Raw genomic sequence first — 21,379 nt, 5'->3', positions numbered from 1 at the left:
ATTCTTTTTTACATCCTCCCCAAAGAAGATCTCTGTATCCTGAATTGTCAGATTCTCTGAATTTTCCATTTCCCCTGACCACTCCAGGGCAACTTAACATGGTGGCCAAGAGTTAGGCTATTTGTAGGTTCAAATCTCACTTCTGACATTGACTATGGGTAAATTTCTTAATCTCTTCGTACTTGAATTTCTCCATTTGTTAAATGGAATTGCTAACGGCAGCCCCTACTTCAATGATTGTTGAATGGATTAAATAAGTTACTAAGTGCTTACTAAAGGACCCAATACAACCCAGTCGGTGTGGCTCAGTGGCTAAGCATAGACCTACGAACCAGGTCGCTGTTTGATTCCTGGTCCAGGCACATACCTGGCTACAGGCTAGATCCCCAATTTGCGTTGTGTGTGGGAGGGGGGCCGATTGATGACTGTCTTTCATCATTGAGGTTTCTATCTCTCTCTCTCATTCCCTTCCTCTCTGAAATCAATAAAAATATGTTTTTAAAAGGGCCCAGTACATAGTGAGCAGTAGGTAGACATTACTATCATTACAGTGGAAAGAATCTTTGAGAAATGGAAAACAGATGTAATCTTAGAAAGCTGTCTCTAATTGACAATTCTACCACTGGCATATATTTCTTATCTCCCTTTTGCTTAGCACTGTGCTAAGTGAACACTTTCCTTATACAGTAAAGAAAGATCTGTAAGGGTCCCTATCTACATGCCTAATGTGACTGGATGGACATATACATTCATACACATGTGAAGATATACACACAATTTATAACGTACCAGAAAATGATGCATAATTTTTTCATAACCAAAACAAGTATTTTTTTGTAAATACTTACATTTACAAAATAATGATAGACTGAATCATATCAAATGTACAAGGACATAAATGATCATAGGCATTCTTTATATTAATAATTCAGGATAGGACTTATTAGCATTTAAATTTTTTAAACTCCTTGGGATTTATGAAATTATAGAAAGAGTACTTTCAAGTTAGAGAGACATGGATTTGAGTTTCTTCTCTGATTTTTGCAAGTTGTGTTCAAGTCACATAATCTCTTTTCCTTATTCTAAAATGGATATAATAAAAAGAGCTACACCATAAAGTTGTTATAAACACTAAATAATATAATGCTTCATCATGATCATCATACTGCTGCTGTTAAAGCTTTTCCCTAAAAAAAAAAAAAAAGAGTTATACTTTTAATAGATTTAGTCTGTAATTTAAGGATATTTTTACTTGTTTATAGAAATTAGGATTTTTAAAGAATTTAAGAATAGAATTTTTAAAAAATATTCTTATTTGTAGCCTACAACTTGGTATATTTTCGCATATTACATTATACCATGCACAGAATTTTTTTTTTTAATATTTTATTGATTTTTTACAGAGAGGAAGGGACAGGGATAGAGAGTTAGACACATCGATGAAAGAGAAACATCTATCAGCTGCCTCCTGCACACCCCCTACTGGGGATGTGCCCACAACCAAGGTACATGCCCTTGACCGGAATCGAACCTGGGACCTTTCAGTCCACAGCCGATACTCTATCCACTGAGCCAAACCGGTCAGGGCCATGCACAGAATTTTTAAAAGGAATATTCCCTTGAAAGAAAAATGAAAGCAGGATTTGACCTGCTTTTGTTATCTCTCAATGTACTGCATGACATGCATTGCCTCCTACCCAGTTAATTCTAATTTGCATAAGAAGGAAAGGTAAACCCATTGACAGGTTCCCAGCAGGAATCTGTACTCTCAAAGGGAGAAATCTGAGGTGAGTTTAGTCAAGTCACTATTTATAAAAGTTTGACAGGATCTAGAAAAACCTAAACTACAAAATGTAGTTCCCTAAAACCTCCAAGTTCCCAGAAGCTGGGAAACAGCAGGAAGTTATTTTACCACCAAAGGCCTAAGGAGCCAAGGGGAGATGGTAATGGCCCATATGAGGATCACATGACTTTAGCTATGGCTTTCCAAAAAGGTGTGCAGGAAACTCATAGCACCCCAGCAGGCAGGGTACCAGGGGAACTCCATCTGACATTCATTCTCCTATCCTTTCACCTCCTGCTAGTGCCGCTAATTGGCCATGTCCAAGAGGAAGCCAGAGGACGTAGGAGCTGATACAGGCGACACAGAGTAGGTTGAAAAAGGATCAAGTGTGGATATGAAGAAAAAAATGAAAGCTATCTAGCACATATTCAAAAACCAACTGTACTTATATTATATATTGTGCAGTATATAAGGTTGCCAGATAAAATATAGGAGCCTCACTTAAATTTCAAACAATGAATTTTTTTCATATAGTTATGTACCATGTTCATATAGTTATGGAACCTACTTACACTAAAAATTATTCGTTGCTTATCTGAAATTCAAATTTAAGTGAATACTGTATATTTGTATTTACTAACCTGGCATCCTTAGCTATGTGAAATAAACAAGTTAAAACTATCCTTTGTCACAGGAATTTGGGAGTTGACTCCATCTAATCACAAGGAAAGCAAATGATGGTGTGCACTCAGCTACCCACATCCATTCTACAATCCCTCCGAATCGTGTGGTAAGGAGAGTTCTTCCCCAACCAAAGAAAATTTTGTCCCATGCTTTGCTTACCTCTGGCAAAACTTCAATGTTGTTTCTGGCCAGAAAAAGCTTCTGGAGCCTCTTTAAGAACTTAATCTCTTCAGGTATGCAAATGATCTGATTGTAGTTAAGTTGAAGTTCAGAAAGATTCTTAAGAAAACAAAGTTCTCTAGGAATACTGGTTAGCTGGTTATGATTTATACTCAAATATATAAGGCTCTCTAATCTGAAAATTAAACAAGGAACATGAATGAAACACACAGAAAAGGAAAGTCTATTGCACAGACACTGCTTGTCAGAAGCCATGTGTCAATTAATCTTGTACCTCACCTGAGCTTTATTTCGTCAAATGTTCACAATTACTGTGAATAATCTGAGCATAAAAAATCTTGGTTGTAATCAAAGTTTTGAAAATCATTTATATTCAGATATCTTACATTAAAAGTATTTTATGTAATCAAAAGCTAGATTTTTTAAAAATATGTATTTTTATTGATTTTTACAGAGAGGAAGGGAGAGTGATAGAGAGTTAGAAACATCGATGAGAGAGAAACACTGATCAACTGCCCCCTGAATGCCCCCTACTGGAAAATGAGCCTGCAACTGGAATTGAACCCAGGACCCTTCAGTCTGTGGGCCGATGCACTATCCACTGAGCCAAACCAATCAGGGCAAAACCTAGATTTTAAAGAAAGAAAATTCTATTTTCATTCTGTGTACGTAAACATTCACTGTATTAAAGAGGAAGCCAGAAACAAAGGAGGACATATACATGCAGAAATATACATATACATATACATATAAACACATACATAGATATAGGTATCGGTATAGGTATAGTTACAGTCTAATGTATCTTGTGTCAAAAATTTGTGAGAACCACTTAGTTCTGTGGAAGATGCAAAGAAGGATCAAACAAACTGCCTTTATTTATATATCATGATCTAGAAGGAAATATTACCTAGAGCCATTAGATGAGGATAGAAAATGCCATTAGACAGGGAGAAAAATATTAAGAAAATTTGAGTCCATGATTACAGACATGATACCTGAGGTATATAATAAGCGTTTTCAAAAAATTGACATTTGAACTTGGCATTGAATAAAATACTTATAAAATTAGCGCAACAAGAGGACATTGTAAGCTGAGAAAATATCATTTTGAATAAAGAAACAAAAAAAAATTAGCACTACTTTAGCACCAATTACCTGCACGTGCATTTAATTTAATCATCAGTACAACTCTAAGGTTGGAATTATTCACTTTAAATCAGAAGAAAAATAAAGGATCAGAGGTAGTAAATACCTTGCCCAAATTTCCCATCCAGTAGATAATAAAGATTCAAATGCAGACACATCTATTAGCAAAGCTAGTAATAAAAATATATAGTGCTTGCTTTGACAGTACATATGCTAAAACTGGAACTATACAGAGAAGATTAGCATGTGAGTTTCATTCCATCTCTATAGGTAAAAGAATATTTCAAAATTAAAGAGGTGGTCAAGGACCTCGGCAGCCTGGTGGCATCACAGGACTTCAGAGTCTCTCCCATGGAAGGCACAAGTTGGACAGATATCTGGAGGGGTATATCTGGGCGAACAGCAGAGGCAGGGCTGGGAGGGAGGACAGAGATAGGAACCTCCTGCAGCCCAGCCTTCACTGCAGGCCCAGAGGGACACCTCAGCAGTAAAGGGCTGGGGTGCAGCTCCCATGGAACAGACTAGACGGGAGAGGAAGAAACAGCAATCCGTCCTGGTGGCTGGCAACATTGAGAACTGGGCCCAGGGGCAGGGGCAGAGAAATGGTGCAAAAAAAAAAAATCAGTGCTCGAAAGCCTGCTAGAATTGAATGAAGGATTCCACACATGGGAAATTGGCCCACTCCATCCCCCTGTGGCCCACAGGGCAGCAAGCTGATGGTAAAAGCACTGAAACTGGAAAAAAAAAAAAAATCCAGTCTAAGTAGTTTGTAATTGTTGCTGCTAAGCCCATGAGGTGGAATAGAACTGGGATTCAGGTACTAGCTACCCCCACCCAACTATCCCTGTCCCTTGTGGTACATCCTAGCTGAAGCAGCTAAGTCAACCTGGAGTCGCTCTGACTGCAGGGAGTGGCACACGGAGCACACAGAAGATCCATAGCCTTCCCTGCAGGGGGAGGGGTTTCCTGAGTCTGAGATGACAGGGTAGTGGAGGAGATGCCCAGCTAATGGGCAACGGGGAGAGGTCTGCACAGTTAAGGGACATTGGCCCACAGAGATCCAGGCAACCCCTGCCACAGAGGTAAGAGAAAATAAAAACTACCGCTTCAATGCCACCTGCTGGAAAAAAAGACCTCTACGTTTAATTCTTTTTAAAAGCAGTTTACAATTATGCAAATGCCAGAGCAGAGCATTAACCCATCAAACACAATGAATAACCAAAATAACAAAGGAAATCTAAAAGAAAATCTTAAGATCTCTAGAAATTGAACTTAAAGTCATGGAAATATGTGATTTAAATGTCAGAATATTCAAGACTGCAGTTTTGAAAAGCTCAACAAAATACAAGGAAACTCAGGCAATTCACAAACTCAGAAATAAAATCAGCGAACAAAAAGGACTATTTTATTGAAGAGGTAACAACTATAGAGAAAGAGCAAAACAAATACTGTAGCTGAATAACTCAATAAAAGACGGAGAATGAACTAGCAAGCTTAGAAAATAAAGCAGACCAGGTGGAGGGAAGAATTTGTGATATCAAAGATAGACATCTAGAAATGAGTCAGATGGACGTGGAGAAATTTGAAAGTAAAAAAAAAAAGTGAAAGAACTTTATAAGAACTATCAAATTCCATCAGAAAGAGCAATATAATAACTAGAGACCCAATGCACGAAATTCATGCAAGGGACTTGGCCCTTGCAGCTCCGTTGCCTCAGAGCCCCATGGCCCCACCCTCTGCCCACTGGTCGTTCTGGAAGGAAGGTTGTTCTGCCGTCTGATCTAATTAGCATATTAGCTCTTTATTATATAAGATGGCTATACCAGAAGGAAAAGACAGGGAGAAGGACACAGAGCTTCTATTTGAATAATAATTGATGAGAACTTCCATAACCTATGGAAAGAACTGGATCCTCAAATCCAAGAAACTAACAGAACACCTAATGATCTCAATTAAAAAAAAAAAAAAAGCCTACTCTAAGGCATGTTGGAATAAAAACAGTAAAAAATTAACACAAAGAATTCTCAAGGCATCCAGAGAAAACAAGACAGTAACCAACAAAATAAATCCTTTAGATCAGCGGTCGCCAACCTTTCGGACCTCACGGACCACCATTGTTCAGTGGACCACCGGTTGGCAACCGTTGCTTTAAATTATCATCAGATTTTTTTCAGCAGAAATCCTACAAATTAGGAGGGAGTGAAATCAAATATTTAAATTATTATAAGAGAGAAATCAACAGCCCAAAATAATTTATCCAGCAAAGTTAGCCTTTAGATACAAAGGAGAAATAAAAGCTTTTCCAGACATACAGAACCTGAGGGAATTTACCACCACAAAACCTACATTACAGAATATATTGAAGGGTGTTCTACTTGACAAAAAAAAAGAAAATAATGACACGAAACTATGGGTAGAATGAATCACAGACAGACCAAAGCAGGAAATTGCAACACTTGCCCAGCCAATGTGGCTCAATGGTTGAGCATTGACCTATGAACCAGGGCACATGCCCGGGTTGTGGGCTCAATCCCAAGTGTGGGGAGTGCAGGAGGCAGCCAGCCCATGATTCCCTCTCATCATTGATGTTTCTATCTCTCTCTCCCTTCCTCTCTGAAATAAATAAAAATATATTTAAAAAAGAAAAGAAAAAGGTAGTGAAAACTTTATATTTTTTTTAATAAATAGAGACTGAGGAGTTAGGCTTTGAAACAGAGATTAATTTTTCCTCATTGGGTGCCTAACTGTGTGAACTCCACGGAGGGGCCTATTAGCCCAAGCCAGGCTAGCCTGGGTCCATCCTAGAGATTCTCTTTGCAAGGCTCTGGAGGAAGTCTGGGAAACCTCAGGTGGGAGGCAGCATAGCTGACAGGTAGAAGCAGACCTCAGGGAGCCTTGGTCCAACCACAGATCTGCCCCCATTTCTAAGCTAAATAAAGTAGACCCATTTACACAGATTGGTCCCTCCCACGCACATCCAGGTCTAGTAGACACTGACATAAAGAGAGAAGAGTGGTAACTACACCTGGGTAGATCAAGGCCAGTTACATACAATTTCTGACACCTACCCAAAGGGACCTGGAACCAACACAATCAGTAGTGGGTTTCAGAACACACAAGAGCTCAACCTAAATAGACACACAAACACCACACTCAAAGACGGATCAGGGCAGGTTCCGGTCCCTGCTGGGAACAACTCCACCTCAGGGGGCAGCCCCTGCACAGCATCTCCGACTTACACAGTGATAGCGATTTACCTTTATACTAGTAGACACCCAGTCTGAAGGGCTAATGATTGTGTCACTGAGCCCATCAAACCACCTCGAGACTGCATCTACACAGCAGTTTGCATGCCAGACTCATAGTCAGCTAGGCTGAAGTCAATACCACCCACAAAAGGGCCATAGCAACCAGGACCCAATTACAAGAGGAGAGCCTAAACAACCCAAACAACAAACATTCCTAGAGCACCCTGCACAGGAGATCAAGGAGATTGCAACATTCGGACACCTACCATGTGGAAGGCCACTACACAAAGACTGGGAGCAATAGTGTTCTATGTCATACATAGAAACAAGCACAAAGAGACAGCCCAAACGGGGAAACAAAGAAACATGCCCCAAATGAAAGAGCTTTTCCCCAATTCACCACTAACTCAATCTTTTGTTTCTAAAAAGAAATGAATGAGGGAAACAGAAAGAACAAAAATAACAACCAATTATAGTAAAAGCTAACAACTATTAAGTACTTATGTCACAGGTTCAATCCTAAATGTCTTTGATAGATTAGCTTATTTAACCATCAAAACAACCCTGTCCTGTGAGCATGGAACAAACTGACATACCTTGATGTGGAGTTGGGGGGACAAGAAGAGATAAACCAAAGAACTTATCCTATATAATAAAAGGCTAATATGCAAATTATCCCCTGGACCGGGAGTTCGACCAGGGGATGGGGATGGCCAGCCAACGGCCTTTGGCCCCTCCCCCTGGCCAGCCCTGTCCCTGATCATCTCCCCACCCTGATTGGGGGTGGGCCAGCCAACTCCTCACATCCCCTCCCCCCATCTGGCGCAGCCTGACAGGCCCCACTTGGGGCTGGCTGGCTAGACCCCACCCATACACAAATTCGTGCACCAGGCCTCTAATGTACTTATATGCATAACCCATGGACACAGGCAATAGGGTAGTGAAGACCTGGGAGGGTGGGGAGGGCCAGGGAGGAAGGGGGGAAAGGAGTAGAAATGGGAGACATCTGTAATACTATCAACAATAAAAAATATACTTTAAAAAGCCAACCATGTGAAATAGGCACTATTATTGTCTTCATTTTGCAGATAAAGACACAGAAGTATAAGAAGGTGAAGAAACTTTTCCAAGGGCAGAAAATGGAACCATGCCTGGGGGGGTAACTCTTCAGCTTATATCTAAGGTACAGCTAGAATACAGACAATCCACAGTCATCTGTAAAACTGTGTAGACCTATACATTTTCCAATTCTACTTTCTTTCACTTTTCTGACATATCACCATAGGTTTATACGGTTCCTTTTAATATATTTTTTTGTACTTTAAACAGAGCTTAGAAAATTGTGAAATCATAACATGCTACAGCTGCAAAGATTTTGGAGTTCATCTACTCAGATTTTTTACTTTAGAGATGAGAAAGCTAAGATATAAGACAGTTAAAGTACATGCCTCAGGTCATCAGACTGGTTGTACAAATATATGAACCTGAACCTAGTTCACAAGATCTTCCAAGTGTCCTTTTTTCAACCAATCAATACATCAATCAATTGAATATCTGAAGAAGCAAGCAGACAACTATTGGCATTGTCATTGCTATAGATATTCCTCTTCTTAAAAAATTAAATTGCTTCAAAATTTTTTTCTAGTTTCTCTGACTTAAAACATTATTTTCTATGCAAAAAAATCTACCTGGGAAACAATTTGCTAGAGGTATTGGCAAGTGAATTAGAATAGACTTTTATGATACCTTTTCTACCAATCTGAAAATGATTTACAATACTCACATGATATAAAATTTACTATCATCAATTCTGTAGTGGAGCAACCTCTAAGAACTACAGAGTTGGGAGTTTAATAACACTTTAGAACTGTATGTTTCACACCCCCACTCTTACACTTAGACTACCAAGCCATGCTGTTTCTCATATTTCTGCAGTGTTTAAGGAATCATCTGCTTAAAGATGGTGGCTTGTCTCAGTTCTTCAGATGTCCCCTTTGCTATGTACAAATCCCACAAGGGCTTGAAGCTCGGCATAAGGTTTTCCAAGGGCCCCGGTGGGTTGGGGAGGCAGGGAGGGGTAAAGGGGGAGGGAGTAAACTAAATGTTGCTATCAACAAAATTACCTGCTGACTTCTTTAGGAATATATGTGAGCTGATTGTTGTTCAGATTAAGTAGGGTCAAATTTTTCAAGCCATCTGTTGAAAAATAATTTTAGACACTTTAGCTATAATTTTTAGGCATTTTTCTGTATAACTTGATTTTCCTTCTGATTTCTGATCTTGACCATGGCTCTTGGGTTGCTTGTAACAGATAAATTCTTAAACTCGCTTCAACAAAAAAAGGTGAATTTATCACCAAGTTTCACTATGCTAAATCACGGTGCCTGAGGACAGAAGTTATAGCCTAGTTAACCGAACTCAAACCAGAAAGGCACTACAATAGGCACTGGAACACATAAATACGTATTTGTGGAGGGAATGAAGTCCAAAGATTCTTCTTTACGGATGACATTCACCTACCCAACAAAACACCCCATGGGAAATCAGTCCAATGCCCCTGCATCTGTGAATCCCACACTCAGCTGACAGGCCCAGCAAGTGTGCCCACCCAAGCAAACCAACACGGGCACACATAACACCATCTCTCGGCACTTGTGCACACCTGTCCCTTTGGGGGCTCACCTCTCCTGCCCATGGTTCTGTGCCCTGTGCCCCACTGCTACACAGCACTTCTGTGAGATTGTCCATGATGACAGTTTCTTGAGAGCTGAGCAGGTTGGACTCCCATTCAGCCAGCTCCTAGCAATTGCTGTCATGTGATTCCAGTATTACCTAATCTTTCTTTTTTAAAACAGACAGAAAGGTCCAGAAATCCAGCCTTTATATGAATTCTCTTGATCTGCAAATGTTGGCACTAAATTCAAACTTATATGTAATACTTTCAACAATAAAGATAAATTTAAATAAATAAATGCACTGGAGTGCAAAAAAAAAAAAGAAAGAAAGAAAAGGAAAACACAGACAAAACAGAACCAACCTATCTGTGACCCAGATTCAGCTCATGAGCCACCCATTTACAACTACTATCTTAAGATTACTCAAGCCAATTAAATTGTTTTAGATTTTATCATAATCCCTAGCAAAGCGTGTATGACTGACCCAGCTTAGGACACATTTGTAACCCTGGTTCAGTCTGCTCGTGTCAGGGAACAGGGTCATGTAATACATGCTGAACAATGCAGTTGGATAATCATGATCTGACAGAGACCATAATTTATGTCAATCACATAGGATTTTCAAAGTTCAACAGCCCAAAATTAAGACATACAGGAACTAAAGACATTTAGGGGCAGTGTACACAGATTACATATATTTTATAAACCTCATTTAAAGGCAACATGAGAAAAAACTTCCTTACCGAAATCCAAATTAGCATTAAATTGTTTAATATCAGATTTTACTTAAATTTATTCCCTCAGTATAGCTAATAAGATATTGTCTACTTGTTTCCATTCCCTGATTTTTTTCTTATGTAAACTCTTTTCTTCCTAAGTAAACTGTAACAGAATGCTGAATATGTGGTTTTGTATATATAATGTGTGTAAACATTGATAAGTATTTGTCACAGTTTTTTTAACCTTCACCTGAGGATATGTTTTTATTGATGTTAGAGAGAGAGAAAGGAAGAGAGAGAGAGATGGAGAGAGAGAGAAACACTGATATGAGAGAGACACATAGATTAGATTGGTTGCTTCCCTTACGTACCCTAACAGAGGCTGGGAATCGAACCTGCAACCCAGGTACATGCCTTTGACTGGGAATTGAACCCGACACCCATTGGTGCACAGACCAACACTCTAACCCCTGAGTCACACCTGCCAGGGCTAAACCTATCATCTTGATCAAAGACTGTGACTTAGTATCTGAGACAAAATAAAAAGTATAAAGGAAAAGGAGAGCTGTGGAAAGCTTTCTTTGATTTGATTTTCCACTACTTTTCACTTGGGCACAAAGAAAGGGCCCATAGATTCAAGAGTATAAACAGACATGAAAATTCACTATACTCATGCTTACTTAGGTCTACATCTAAAGAAATATAGTACAATAGCTGGGGAAAAAGTACCCAAAATTTCAAAACATGTAAAGTTCCTTTTTCCTTTAGTTCTAAATTGTTAAATATAAGGGGATTAAGTTTGAGACTGTAATACTGCTTTTCTTTGACTAACTTACCACATACTCCAGATGCAAATCTATTAATCCTATTTCCAAATAAATGGAGCTTCGTCAGGGATGTGAGGTATTTCACCTCTTCTGGAACTTCTTCTAAAAGGTTGTTTCCCAGATTTAGTACTGTCAGCTGCAAACATAAAGAGATTTAATGGACTCAGACATTATCTACCTTCAAATGAGAAAAAAGAAATAATTAAGTCCCTTTGCTGAGATCCACATAACCTAAGAAAACTTCAGCATAATCACAAACTATTATTTTACACATCTCTAAGATAATTTTTATAAATAAAGTTCATTTAGTGCATGTTCAAACACTTTATGCTAATTAAAGCACACTTTAATTTTCAATTAAAGCACTTCATTAAAATTGTATCACAAACCATTCCAAGGGTATTTAAAAATGCAGTTAATGGTTCATTTACAACTCACTTGAACAGCTCAAGAATACCCTAGCATTGTGACCTGTAGACTCAAAACCATTAAAAAAAAATCAGCAAATGAGCTAATTCCCTGAAGTCAGAAATATTGCCAAAGATCTGAGGTTCTCCTGTCATACTACTCCCAAAGGAAGCATTAAATTCAGGTGGAGCAGGAGGTGAGCACAAGGATAACAGAGGCATGACTGCAGTGGGCCAGGTGGGAGAGGAGGATGGCTTGGGCGACATCTTTGCCTAAATCCTTTTCCTGTTCTGCTCTACTCTGCTTCCTTCACACCCTTATGGGTTTCTCCTGATAGTACAGCCTCAGTCAATTACAAAAATCTATGACTCAGGCTCTCTAGATATATAGTGTCACAGAAACCAAGAGAAAAGAAAAGGCAGCTATTTTAAGAAGGTAACTATGGATCAAATCCTGGAGAAAAGTAAAAAAAAAAAAAAAAAAAAGCAAAGAAATAACCATTGGAATTAGCAATGTTAAACATCAATAGTGACCTTGTCAACGGGAGTGAAGTGTTGGAAAGGAAACTCTGTTTGAGGTGTGCTGTCAAGAAAAATTGAGAAAGCAGACAATTATTTGAAGAACTTTTTCTATAAAGGGACACTGGAAAATTAGGAGGCAGCTGGAGGGTTTGTTTTTCCCTAAAACAAAATACACTTCACTTTGCTATATGCTGATGGATATAAACCGGTAGAGAATGAGTAACTACTAATACAAGGAGAGGGATAATTGTAGAAATCAAAATCCTTTAGATTTTAAGAAGATAGGATCCAAAGTGTAAGTAGGACCTTTTCATCTGGGGAGTAAGAAGGAAGGTAAAGAAAAGGTGTGTGCAGATCAGAACACTGGATCGATTTGGTGATGGGAGCTCCTGACTGATAGTGTTTGTTTTTCAATGAAATGTGAACCAAGATTTGCTGAGAGGAGGAGATGTAAGAAGGTTGATGAAATGTAATTTTGAAGATCAATCTTGGGAAATATACTAGGATAGCTGACAGCCAACAGTTAGCTCCCAAGATGATATAAAGTAGATAGATAACCCAAGAAAAAGCACTTCTCTGGGTGACACATCCTATATAATAAAAGGCTAATATGCAAATCAACCGAATGGCGGAATGACCGGTCGCTATGACACACTGACCACCAGGGGGCAGACGCTCAACACAGCAGCTGCCCCCTGGTGGTCAGTGCGCTCCCACAGAGGGAACACCGTTCATCCAGAAGCTGGGCTCACGGCTGGTGAATGCAGTGGCGGGAGCCTCTCCCACCTTTGCATCACTGCTAAGGATGTCCAACTGCTGGCTTAGGCCCGCTCCCCACAGGAAGCAGGCCTAAGCTGACAGTCAGACATCCCCCGAGGGTTCCCAGACTGCGAGAGGGCGCAGGCAGGGCTGAGGGACTCTCCCCCCTCCCCAAAGTGCATGAATTTCATGCACCGGGCCTCTAGTTAACTATATAGCTCTTTGGCTAAAAAGGCTACCATGTGAAATTCTGAGCACCACCACCAAGAATATGACATTAGACGATGAAGAGGGTTCAACTGATAACCTCAACATTTAAAGGATTTCAGTTAAAACTAAGATGAAGTCAATGGAACTGGGATGATTCTTGATGGAATAAGATCACTAAAAAAAGCTTCACTGATGACCTTCAAAGTCATAAAAGTATCTGAAAGACCAGGTGGTTTTCCTCTCTCACCGTGGCAAATATGTCAGAGCTCCAGCATAGCTTACATAAACTATACAGAAAGGTCCAGAGACACCTTAGCAAAAAAATGAGTTGCCTTTGAGAAATACCTCAAGACCCAATCTAAATGTTCCATTACTTTAATCGTGTTTGTTATATGTGTACTGTGTACCTGGGTACTATTCTAAATACTACAGTTAAAAAAGACACATAAAATTCCCTCTCTCATAGTGCTTATACATTGGGAAATGAGACAGACAACAAGTAAGTACACAAATAATTTCTGTTACTGCTATTGCTACATATAAAGGAAAGAAAATAGGATAATGGAATGGAAAGTAACTCGGGCTGTCATTAGGGAAGACCTCTCTGAGGAGGTGATGTTTGCAGGAAGGCAGTGGGATGGATGCCTTGGCAAGGCTACTCTCCATGCTGTTTTACTCACAAGGCTTTCAGAAATAGCAAGCATCCAGAACGAGCAGGACAGTGTTGCATTAGTAACACTCTCTATGGTTATGAGCAGTCCGCAAGGGAAGACTTTAGTCATATAAGAGACAACTACTTGGGTTAATTTAAAACTTACATTACTTCAATAATTGTATATAGAATGAAGTTCTGCTGGTGTTTTCAGAGTGTAACTCTTCTATTCCTTGAATGTGGCATAGTGCTATAGATTGAAATACACCATGGCTATTAAATAGTTTCTCATGGACTCATAACCCAGAGAAAAATGAACTTTTAGAAGTCATCTAGTGTATCATATAAAATGCAAATGGGCAATTATATATCTTCCTCATGACACAATAATGGGTAGCTTTTTTATTTTGCTAGAAATTTTTATTTATTTTTCTATATTTAGGCTCTCTGAAACATCTACCCAATTTTCCCCACAGCAATCATAAAAGTAGTTTCACCCCCCATATATCAGTCTTTCCAAATGTTAAAGATTGCTATCATATTTTCCCAAAATGTGTTCCATTCTTCCTTAACCAATTTCCTCAGGACATAATTTGCATACCCCTCACCATCCTGGTCACTCTTTAAGTTTTGTAAGAAAACATGGTGCCTTGGCTGAGACAGGGAATATGGTCTCAGGATAGATGCTGGTGAGATCACAGAATCTCCCTCAGGCGGATGACTATACTTATATTAATGCAGCCTAACCTGGCATCCACTCTTTGATCAGCAGGGCACATTGTTGGTACATAATTAATTTTGTCTCTGACAACAAAAACTGCTAACAGTCAAGGAGATCACTCACATCCAAGACTTAGACAATTGAGTTATTTTCTTAACTTAAATGCAGTTATCCCTGCAAAAATTGCATCGTGATGGTTTGGGTTCAAAAGACACCTCAAGTGAATGTATGTTGTCACTTGAAATTCAAAGTCTAAAACCGGACAAACCAGTTCTGTTTTTCCCATCTGCACTTTGGTTAACGCTCCCATCCTTCTTGTAATCCTATGGTAGCCCCACTGTGAAATCACCTAGGACTTCTTTTTCTCCACCTACATTCAATCAGTCAACAAATTCCATTCTCAAAATTCCTTTTAGATGCAACTTTCCAGCTCTATCTCATTGCAATCACTCTAATAATAGTAATCATCACTGCCTAAACATAGCATTACATAGCTGAAGAATGCAATACAATGGGATATGCTATCATTTAAATTCCCCTTTTTCAACCCTGTTGGATTAGATATAAACAGCTCCCCAAATAATCAGCTGACAAGGGATTTCTTTACCCAATATTTCCTTAAATGTTTTCAACCTCTCTGTAGCCTTTTTGGCATCTGTGTATACTTGCCTTAAATAGTGTCTATCCCAACTCCTCCTAAATTTGATTTATCTGATTATATTGGCCCACTCATACCTCTAAGTTGTAACCTATCTGTGGCCTGCCTTGAAATAAATATGTGTGTTCTCTTACATCTTGGATGTGAGATAAGCATGTCAGTGTCCACTGATGCCTTTGGATAATGAAATCTAGGTTTAATGTGTAGCAATCTTTCTATAAGTAGGAGAGAAGAGGACAAGAAGTTTGAGAAGAAAATGTATTGATTGGTTTATTAATGACAACACTAACATTTAAATAGTATTTAATATGTACAATACAAAGCAGCCTTATACATTGTCTCATTGGATCTCACAATACCCTTGATTTTACAGAAAAGAATCTGTGGTCCAAGCTACCATATATGGTGAAATAACATACCTTCATGCTATGGCCTATACTCCTAACTTCTACACTACACTATCTACAGCAATGTGCTGTATATTTTCAAAAGGGATTTTCTATTGCTCAGAATTATCATATAACCCTAGCCGGTATGGCTCACTTGGCCAGAGCATCGACCTGTACAACAAAAAATGGCGGGTTTGATTCCCCATCAGGGCATATACCCAGGATGAGGATTTGATCCCTGATCAGGGCACATGCGAGAGGCAACCAACTGATGTTTCTCTCTCACATCAATGATTCTCTTTCTCTCTCTCTCTCCCTCTCTAATCAATAAAAAAAGAATGATCATAAATAAGCACATACATACACATAATACATTCATACACTAATCATAATAGCAACAATAATTGACGGAAAAGTTTCTATGTGACAGGCATTGAGCTTTATATATACTAACATTTGATTTAATCCCCAAACATGAAGACAGGGACTGTTGTTTTTATCCACACCTGTATCCTCAGAATCAGCATAGGCACAAAAGAATTAATTTGTTAAAAGAATGGCTATGCAAACAAATAAAAGGTGGGGATAATTCATGTAGTGTTCAAACCTGCCATCTTTAGCCAACACGGTTTTGTTTTTAGGTACTATAAATTGAACACCACACCCTTGTAAATCTCACACTAAGTGTATCGAATAAAATAACAGAGCTGAAAGTAACCTCAAAAGAGACCTCATGTTATAGATGTAGTCCCTGATTGAGTGACCTTGACAAGTGACTTAACCTATTCTTGAACCATGTTTTATTAACAATGTGAGGGTAATAACTTCCTTAAAAATGAACAGAGTTCTTAGCATTGTGCCTGGTTCTCACTAAATTGTTGATGTTGTTATTCTATTGAGTACCATTTTGTGAGTGCAGAAATTTAAAAGTATCTTTTTTGTTTTAGGAACTTAAAAATATCAAGACAATATGAATGGTGCATTCTGTGCAAAATATGGCCAAGATCAGTATATTGGGGCCAACTGGACTTCCTCCAATGACAAAAAAATATTAGTCCAAAAGGCAAGCATAGTATATATGTATATATAAAAAAAAAGTGGTAGCAAGATGTCATTATTAACAGAGTATGGCCTGTAGCAACACAGGCAAGAGTTCAAACTAACATTTCAAGAATCCATTTAGGCCCTAACCAGCTTGGCTCAGTGGATAGAGCGTCAGCCTGCGAACTCAAGGGTCCCAGGTTCGATTCCGGTCAAGGGCATGTACCTTGGTTGCGGGCACATCCCCAGTGGGGGGTGTGCAGGAGGCGGCTGATTGGTTTCTCTCTCATCGATGTTTCTAACTCTCTCTCCCGCTCCCTTCCTCTCTGTAAAAAATCAATAAAATATATATTTTTTTAAAAAGAGTCCATTTAGGGATTTTATAGAAAACTAGAGGCCTGATGCACAAAATTCATACACTCAGGGGGAGAGGGAGTCCCTCAGTCCGGCCTGCACTCTCTCACAGTCTGGGAGCCCTTGGGGGATGTCCCACTGACGGCTTAGGCCTGATCCCCCCGGGGAGTGGGCCTAAGCCAGCAGTCAGATACCCTTAGCACTGCCGCAGAGACGGGAGAGGCTCAGGGCTTCTGGCTGAGTGGTGCTCCTCCTGTGGGAGTGCACTGACCAACAGGGGGCAGCTCCTGCATTGAGCATCTGTCCCCTGATGGTTAGTTCCCCTGTTCGGTCCATTTGCATATTGACCTTTAGTATATAGAATTGTTAGAAGAATTCTTGTATCTTTGAACTATGACATACAAATCACAAGTTAACAAAGACCACAAGGACAGTGTGTAGCAGAGATCGTTCATCAGTATTTCCCCCAAATGCCACAACATGCCCTGCCCGCTTTCTCTTTAGCACTGATCCCTTTCTCACATCCTATTTGTTTTGCTTATTTGTTTCTTATATCTCATCTGACTAGAACATAAGGACTTAAGCTCCATGAAGGCAGGGATTTTCATCCATCCTGTTTGTTGATGAGTCACCAGTTCCTAGTGCCTGAGACACAAATGGTGCTCAATCCTTTGTTTGGATTCAATAAATGTAGGCAGAGTTGAGGTCCAAGGAGATTAAGTGTCTTATATTTAGCTGATAAGTGGCTAACCCAGTTAAGGTGTCCAGGGCTCCAAATTCACATTCAGGGTTCTTTGCAGCTTTCTAAACTTTCTCATTTCTTTCTTTTTAAACCATAATGTACTACTTTATTTTTATTTTTTGGTTAATCTTCACCTGAGAATATTTTGTCCATTTATTTTTAGAGAGAGTGGAAGGGAGGGGGAGAGACACAGACAGAGAGAAAAACATCAGTGTGAGGGAGACACATTGATTGGTTGCCTCCACCATGAGGATTGAGCCTGCAACTTAAGTATGTGCCCTTCACCGGAATCGAACCCGGGACCCTTTAGTTCACAAGCAGACATTCTATCCACTGAGCTAAACTAGCTAGGGTGTAACTTTCTCTCTTCTTAACCTCTCATCTGCCCTTTTATTAGCAAATGTGAAAATGACTGAGCAGTATTTCTCAACTGTGTAAATAATCTATATTCATCTGTTGAGTGTTTCCAGCATATTTCATACAAGACTAGAGGCCCAATGCATAAAATTCGTGCAAGAGTAGGCCCTTGCAGCCCTGGACGCCTTGTGGCCCAGTCCCCCGCCCACTGGTAGTTCCAGGTCATGCCACCGTCCAGTTAAATTAGCATATTAGCTCTTTATTATATAGGATGGTTCTAGAACTCCCATTATAAAGGGAATTTTTTTTTTTCAAATTCCACAACCTTGGAGACTATATATAAGAAAAATTATGAGTTCATGAACAGCTAAACAATGTCATTGCCTTAAGTAAAGGGTGGGCTCAGCTCAGCCCTTACTTTTAAATAAGAAATCATACCTTACTTTTAAAAATGAATATAACTGATTTGAAACTACTTCAAAAGAAACGAGTGTCCCTTCCTTCCCATTCCCTGACAATACTCCATTTCAAAGTTTAGCCTGCTGTAGCTGGTCGGTGTGGTTCAATGGTTGAGCATCAAACCATGAACCCAGAGGTCCCCGGTTAAATTCCTGGTCAGGGCATATGCCTGGGTTTGGGCTTGAATCCCTGTGGCGGGGGGGGGGGGGGGGGGGGGAGGCGTGCAGGAGGCAGCCAATGAATGATTCTCTCTCATCATTGATGTTTCTTCTCTCTTCCTCTCTAAAATCAATACAAATATTTTAAAAATTTCAGCCTGCTGTAGGAAACTAAAAAGAAACCCCCTTCCAATACCCCATATGTCTCTTCATTCCATAGGCAAAAGCTTCAGGAGAGTCCCCAGGATGCACAGCTTTTTAAGGATCCTCAAATGCACTTCCAGATGGAGCCCCCAAGGTAGACAATTAGATCTAGACTCCTAAACCTTTCCAGAAGACAGCCTCTAGAAAGATGAGTATGGCAGATACCTAATCCTGAGTCCAGATGTGCTCCAAAGAAAACATGAACAAAATGAAACTTCTTCCCCTACCACATAGAATTCCTAAGGGAGGACACCTCCAGGTGCCTCTCTAACAAGGATCCACAGGACGTCTTCAAGAAACCAAATCTCCATAAATCAAAGTCTATTGTTCTCTCACCTCTTTGACCCTTAATCCCGAAAGATAAACTCGTCCTCACCTGGGTCAAGGTGCTTAACTCTGAGCACACGCTGGAGATTAGGTTATTCTGAAGGTTTAGAACCTTCAGGCCAGGCAGGTTTCCTATTGTTGAGGGTATCTTCCTCATCTTCTTCCCATTCAAGGTAATGATCTTCGTGGTTTTACCACCCTTTACTGCTCTAACGAACAACTTTTCTTCCATGAAGTTGGAAGAGCGATAGAAAAAGGATACGTCACACATTAGGAACTAAGTTCCTTATTTGGTATCTTTACAATCTCTAATTGCAGAATTGTTGTTGTGTCATGGAAACAAAAACATTCTGAGATCTACCATACAGAAGGTGGGAGGCATCAGACAGTTTCTTGAGTAAGAGGTAGGGAGGGGAAATAGCTGATTCCAGGCTTGGGGTAGAAAATGTACAAGATGAGCCCAGGATATCTTATGCCAGAGATATGGAAGTAATTGAAGACTAAGGAGATCCAAGAACATGAAAGCCAACTTATAAGGAACATCACTGGTCTAAAATCAGAAAATTTGAGGATCAGAAAAAATAATCAGAGTGGCCTAGTACATGAACATGTAAGGATTCATAATGGTATTTTTAAAATAAAAGAAACTCATTGATTACAGTGGGGCTCGCTAGGGAACCAATTCATAAGTCTGAAAATTGATCAAGGAAAAAAAATGCAGGATTTACCAGGTATCTTGATCTGAAGGCCTATCCACTAAAAAGACAAGTTACCTGTTCCCATATATCCAGAATTTAACAAAGGGTTTTCTAATCATGCCCTTGGCTTCACCTTTGGACTTCCATTTGGCAAGCTTATTTTGTGATTAAATTTGCTCTGACTTGTGGTAAACATTTCCAAACATGAGCAGGTGCTTCGTGTATTAGAATCTGTAGAAATTCTCTCCTGTAATAAAGGAGAGAATTGTGTTTCTCTTGGCTTTCTTTTTAAATTTGGAAGTGGAAGTTTTGATTTAAAGTGCTTTGAATCCTCAAAGACCCACCTTCTAGGGGCAGCTGCTTCACCACTTAATAGCCCTATGGCTTAGGAAGTTGTTCATTCTCAACCTCTTTGAGTCTCATTCCCATTAGCTGTAAAACAGGAATGACTATACCAACCCCTGCCTTCTGTGAGGAATGAATAAGCTTGCTTATGTAAAGCATTTAGCACACTGCTTAGCACAGTAAATGCTCATTACATAAGAGTAATTATGTTTTCTTTTGTACATCCTCACAGACATTTAAATTCAGATTGCTGTTTTGTTAACAAATCTCAAGCATGCAAGCATAACTCTGTCCTTGGGACTAATACAAGGTGCTAACATACTCCTACTATGCCAAGGCCTTGTCTCCCTACGGCCACCTGCATTCACCATCTTGTTATCAATCACTATTTCATCTGCTTAGATACCTGAGTGCATTCTCAATATGAGGGGCTAGGTGAGATCTGTCAGAGACGTTCTACAAAGAATTCTCAGTTGGTCATGAGATTAGAAATATGTTGGGGGGGGGGGGCGGTAATGGGGGAATAAGGACACATATGTAACACCTTAATCAATAAAGAAATTAAAAAAAAAGAAAAGAAATATGTTAGGGGTTCACAGACTTTAAAACAGGAAGCAATCTGTGAAAAAAAATACAGCTACCAACTCTTACTTTTGGCAAGTAAAAGCACTTAAAAAATTCTCTCATCTACTGCCACCCCAATTTTGTTTTAAAAAAAGACATTTTAACCCCTCTGCTAAAAGAATATCACTATCTCATATTAAATTTTCTTATTTTGCCAATGGTTTCAACTTGCAGACCAATATTTGATTACTACTAGGTTGGATGAACCTGAGATTCTACTTACACATGCACAGATGCATACACATTACACATAGTTTTTGGAAGCTTCTGCAAAAATTAAACAATAAAACAGAAGAAAATAATTAAATTAAAAAGTAGAAATAAACAGTGAAAAATAGAAGTGAGGTAAAGCCAGGTCAAATAAGATAACTAATCATATACAAAGTCTAATTAAGGATGGAATGAAAGCTAAAGAGGAACAGAAAGGGGAGTAGTAGAAGATAATGCTAAGCAATACTTTGGCTCGGGAAATGGGCATTCTTGCCCG

The 21,379-nt window shown here is 39.3% G+C and overlaps 1 protein-coding gene across 2 annotated transcripts in view; it reads right to left on the bottom strand.

The window, feature by feature from the left end:
* Positions 1-19,457, bottom strand: part of LRRC69 (leucine rich repeat containing 69) — a 28,559-nt gene extending 9,102 nt beyond the window's left edge. For both annotated transcript variants that reach the window (XM_008148579.3, XM_054708401.1), the window contains exons 1-4: positions 19,275-19,457; positions 11,275-11,401; positions 9,168-9,240; positions 2,627-2,822 (exon numbers count right to left, since the gene is read on the bottom strand). In XM_008148579.3, the coding sequence (XP_008146801.3) occupies positions 2,627-2,822; positions 9,168-9,240; positions 11,275-11,401; positions 19,275-19,457 (579 nt within the window). The remainder of the gene's footprint in view (positions 1-2,626; positions 2,823-9,167; positions 9,241-11,274; positions 11,402-19,274) is intronic.
* Positions 19,458-21,379: the final 1,922 nt, after the last annotated feature.

Source organism: Eptesicus fuscus, chromosome 19 (assembly GCF_027574615.1).
Source record: "Eptesicus fuscus isolate TK198812 chromosome 19, DD_ASM_mEF_20220401, whole genome shotgun sequence".
Lineage (NCBI taxonomy): Eukaryota > Metazoa > Chordata > Mammalia > Chiroptera > Vespertilionidae > Eptesicus > Eptesicus fuscus.
This window is presented reverse-complemented; position numbering and strand designations above follow the sequence as displayed.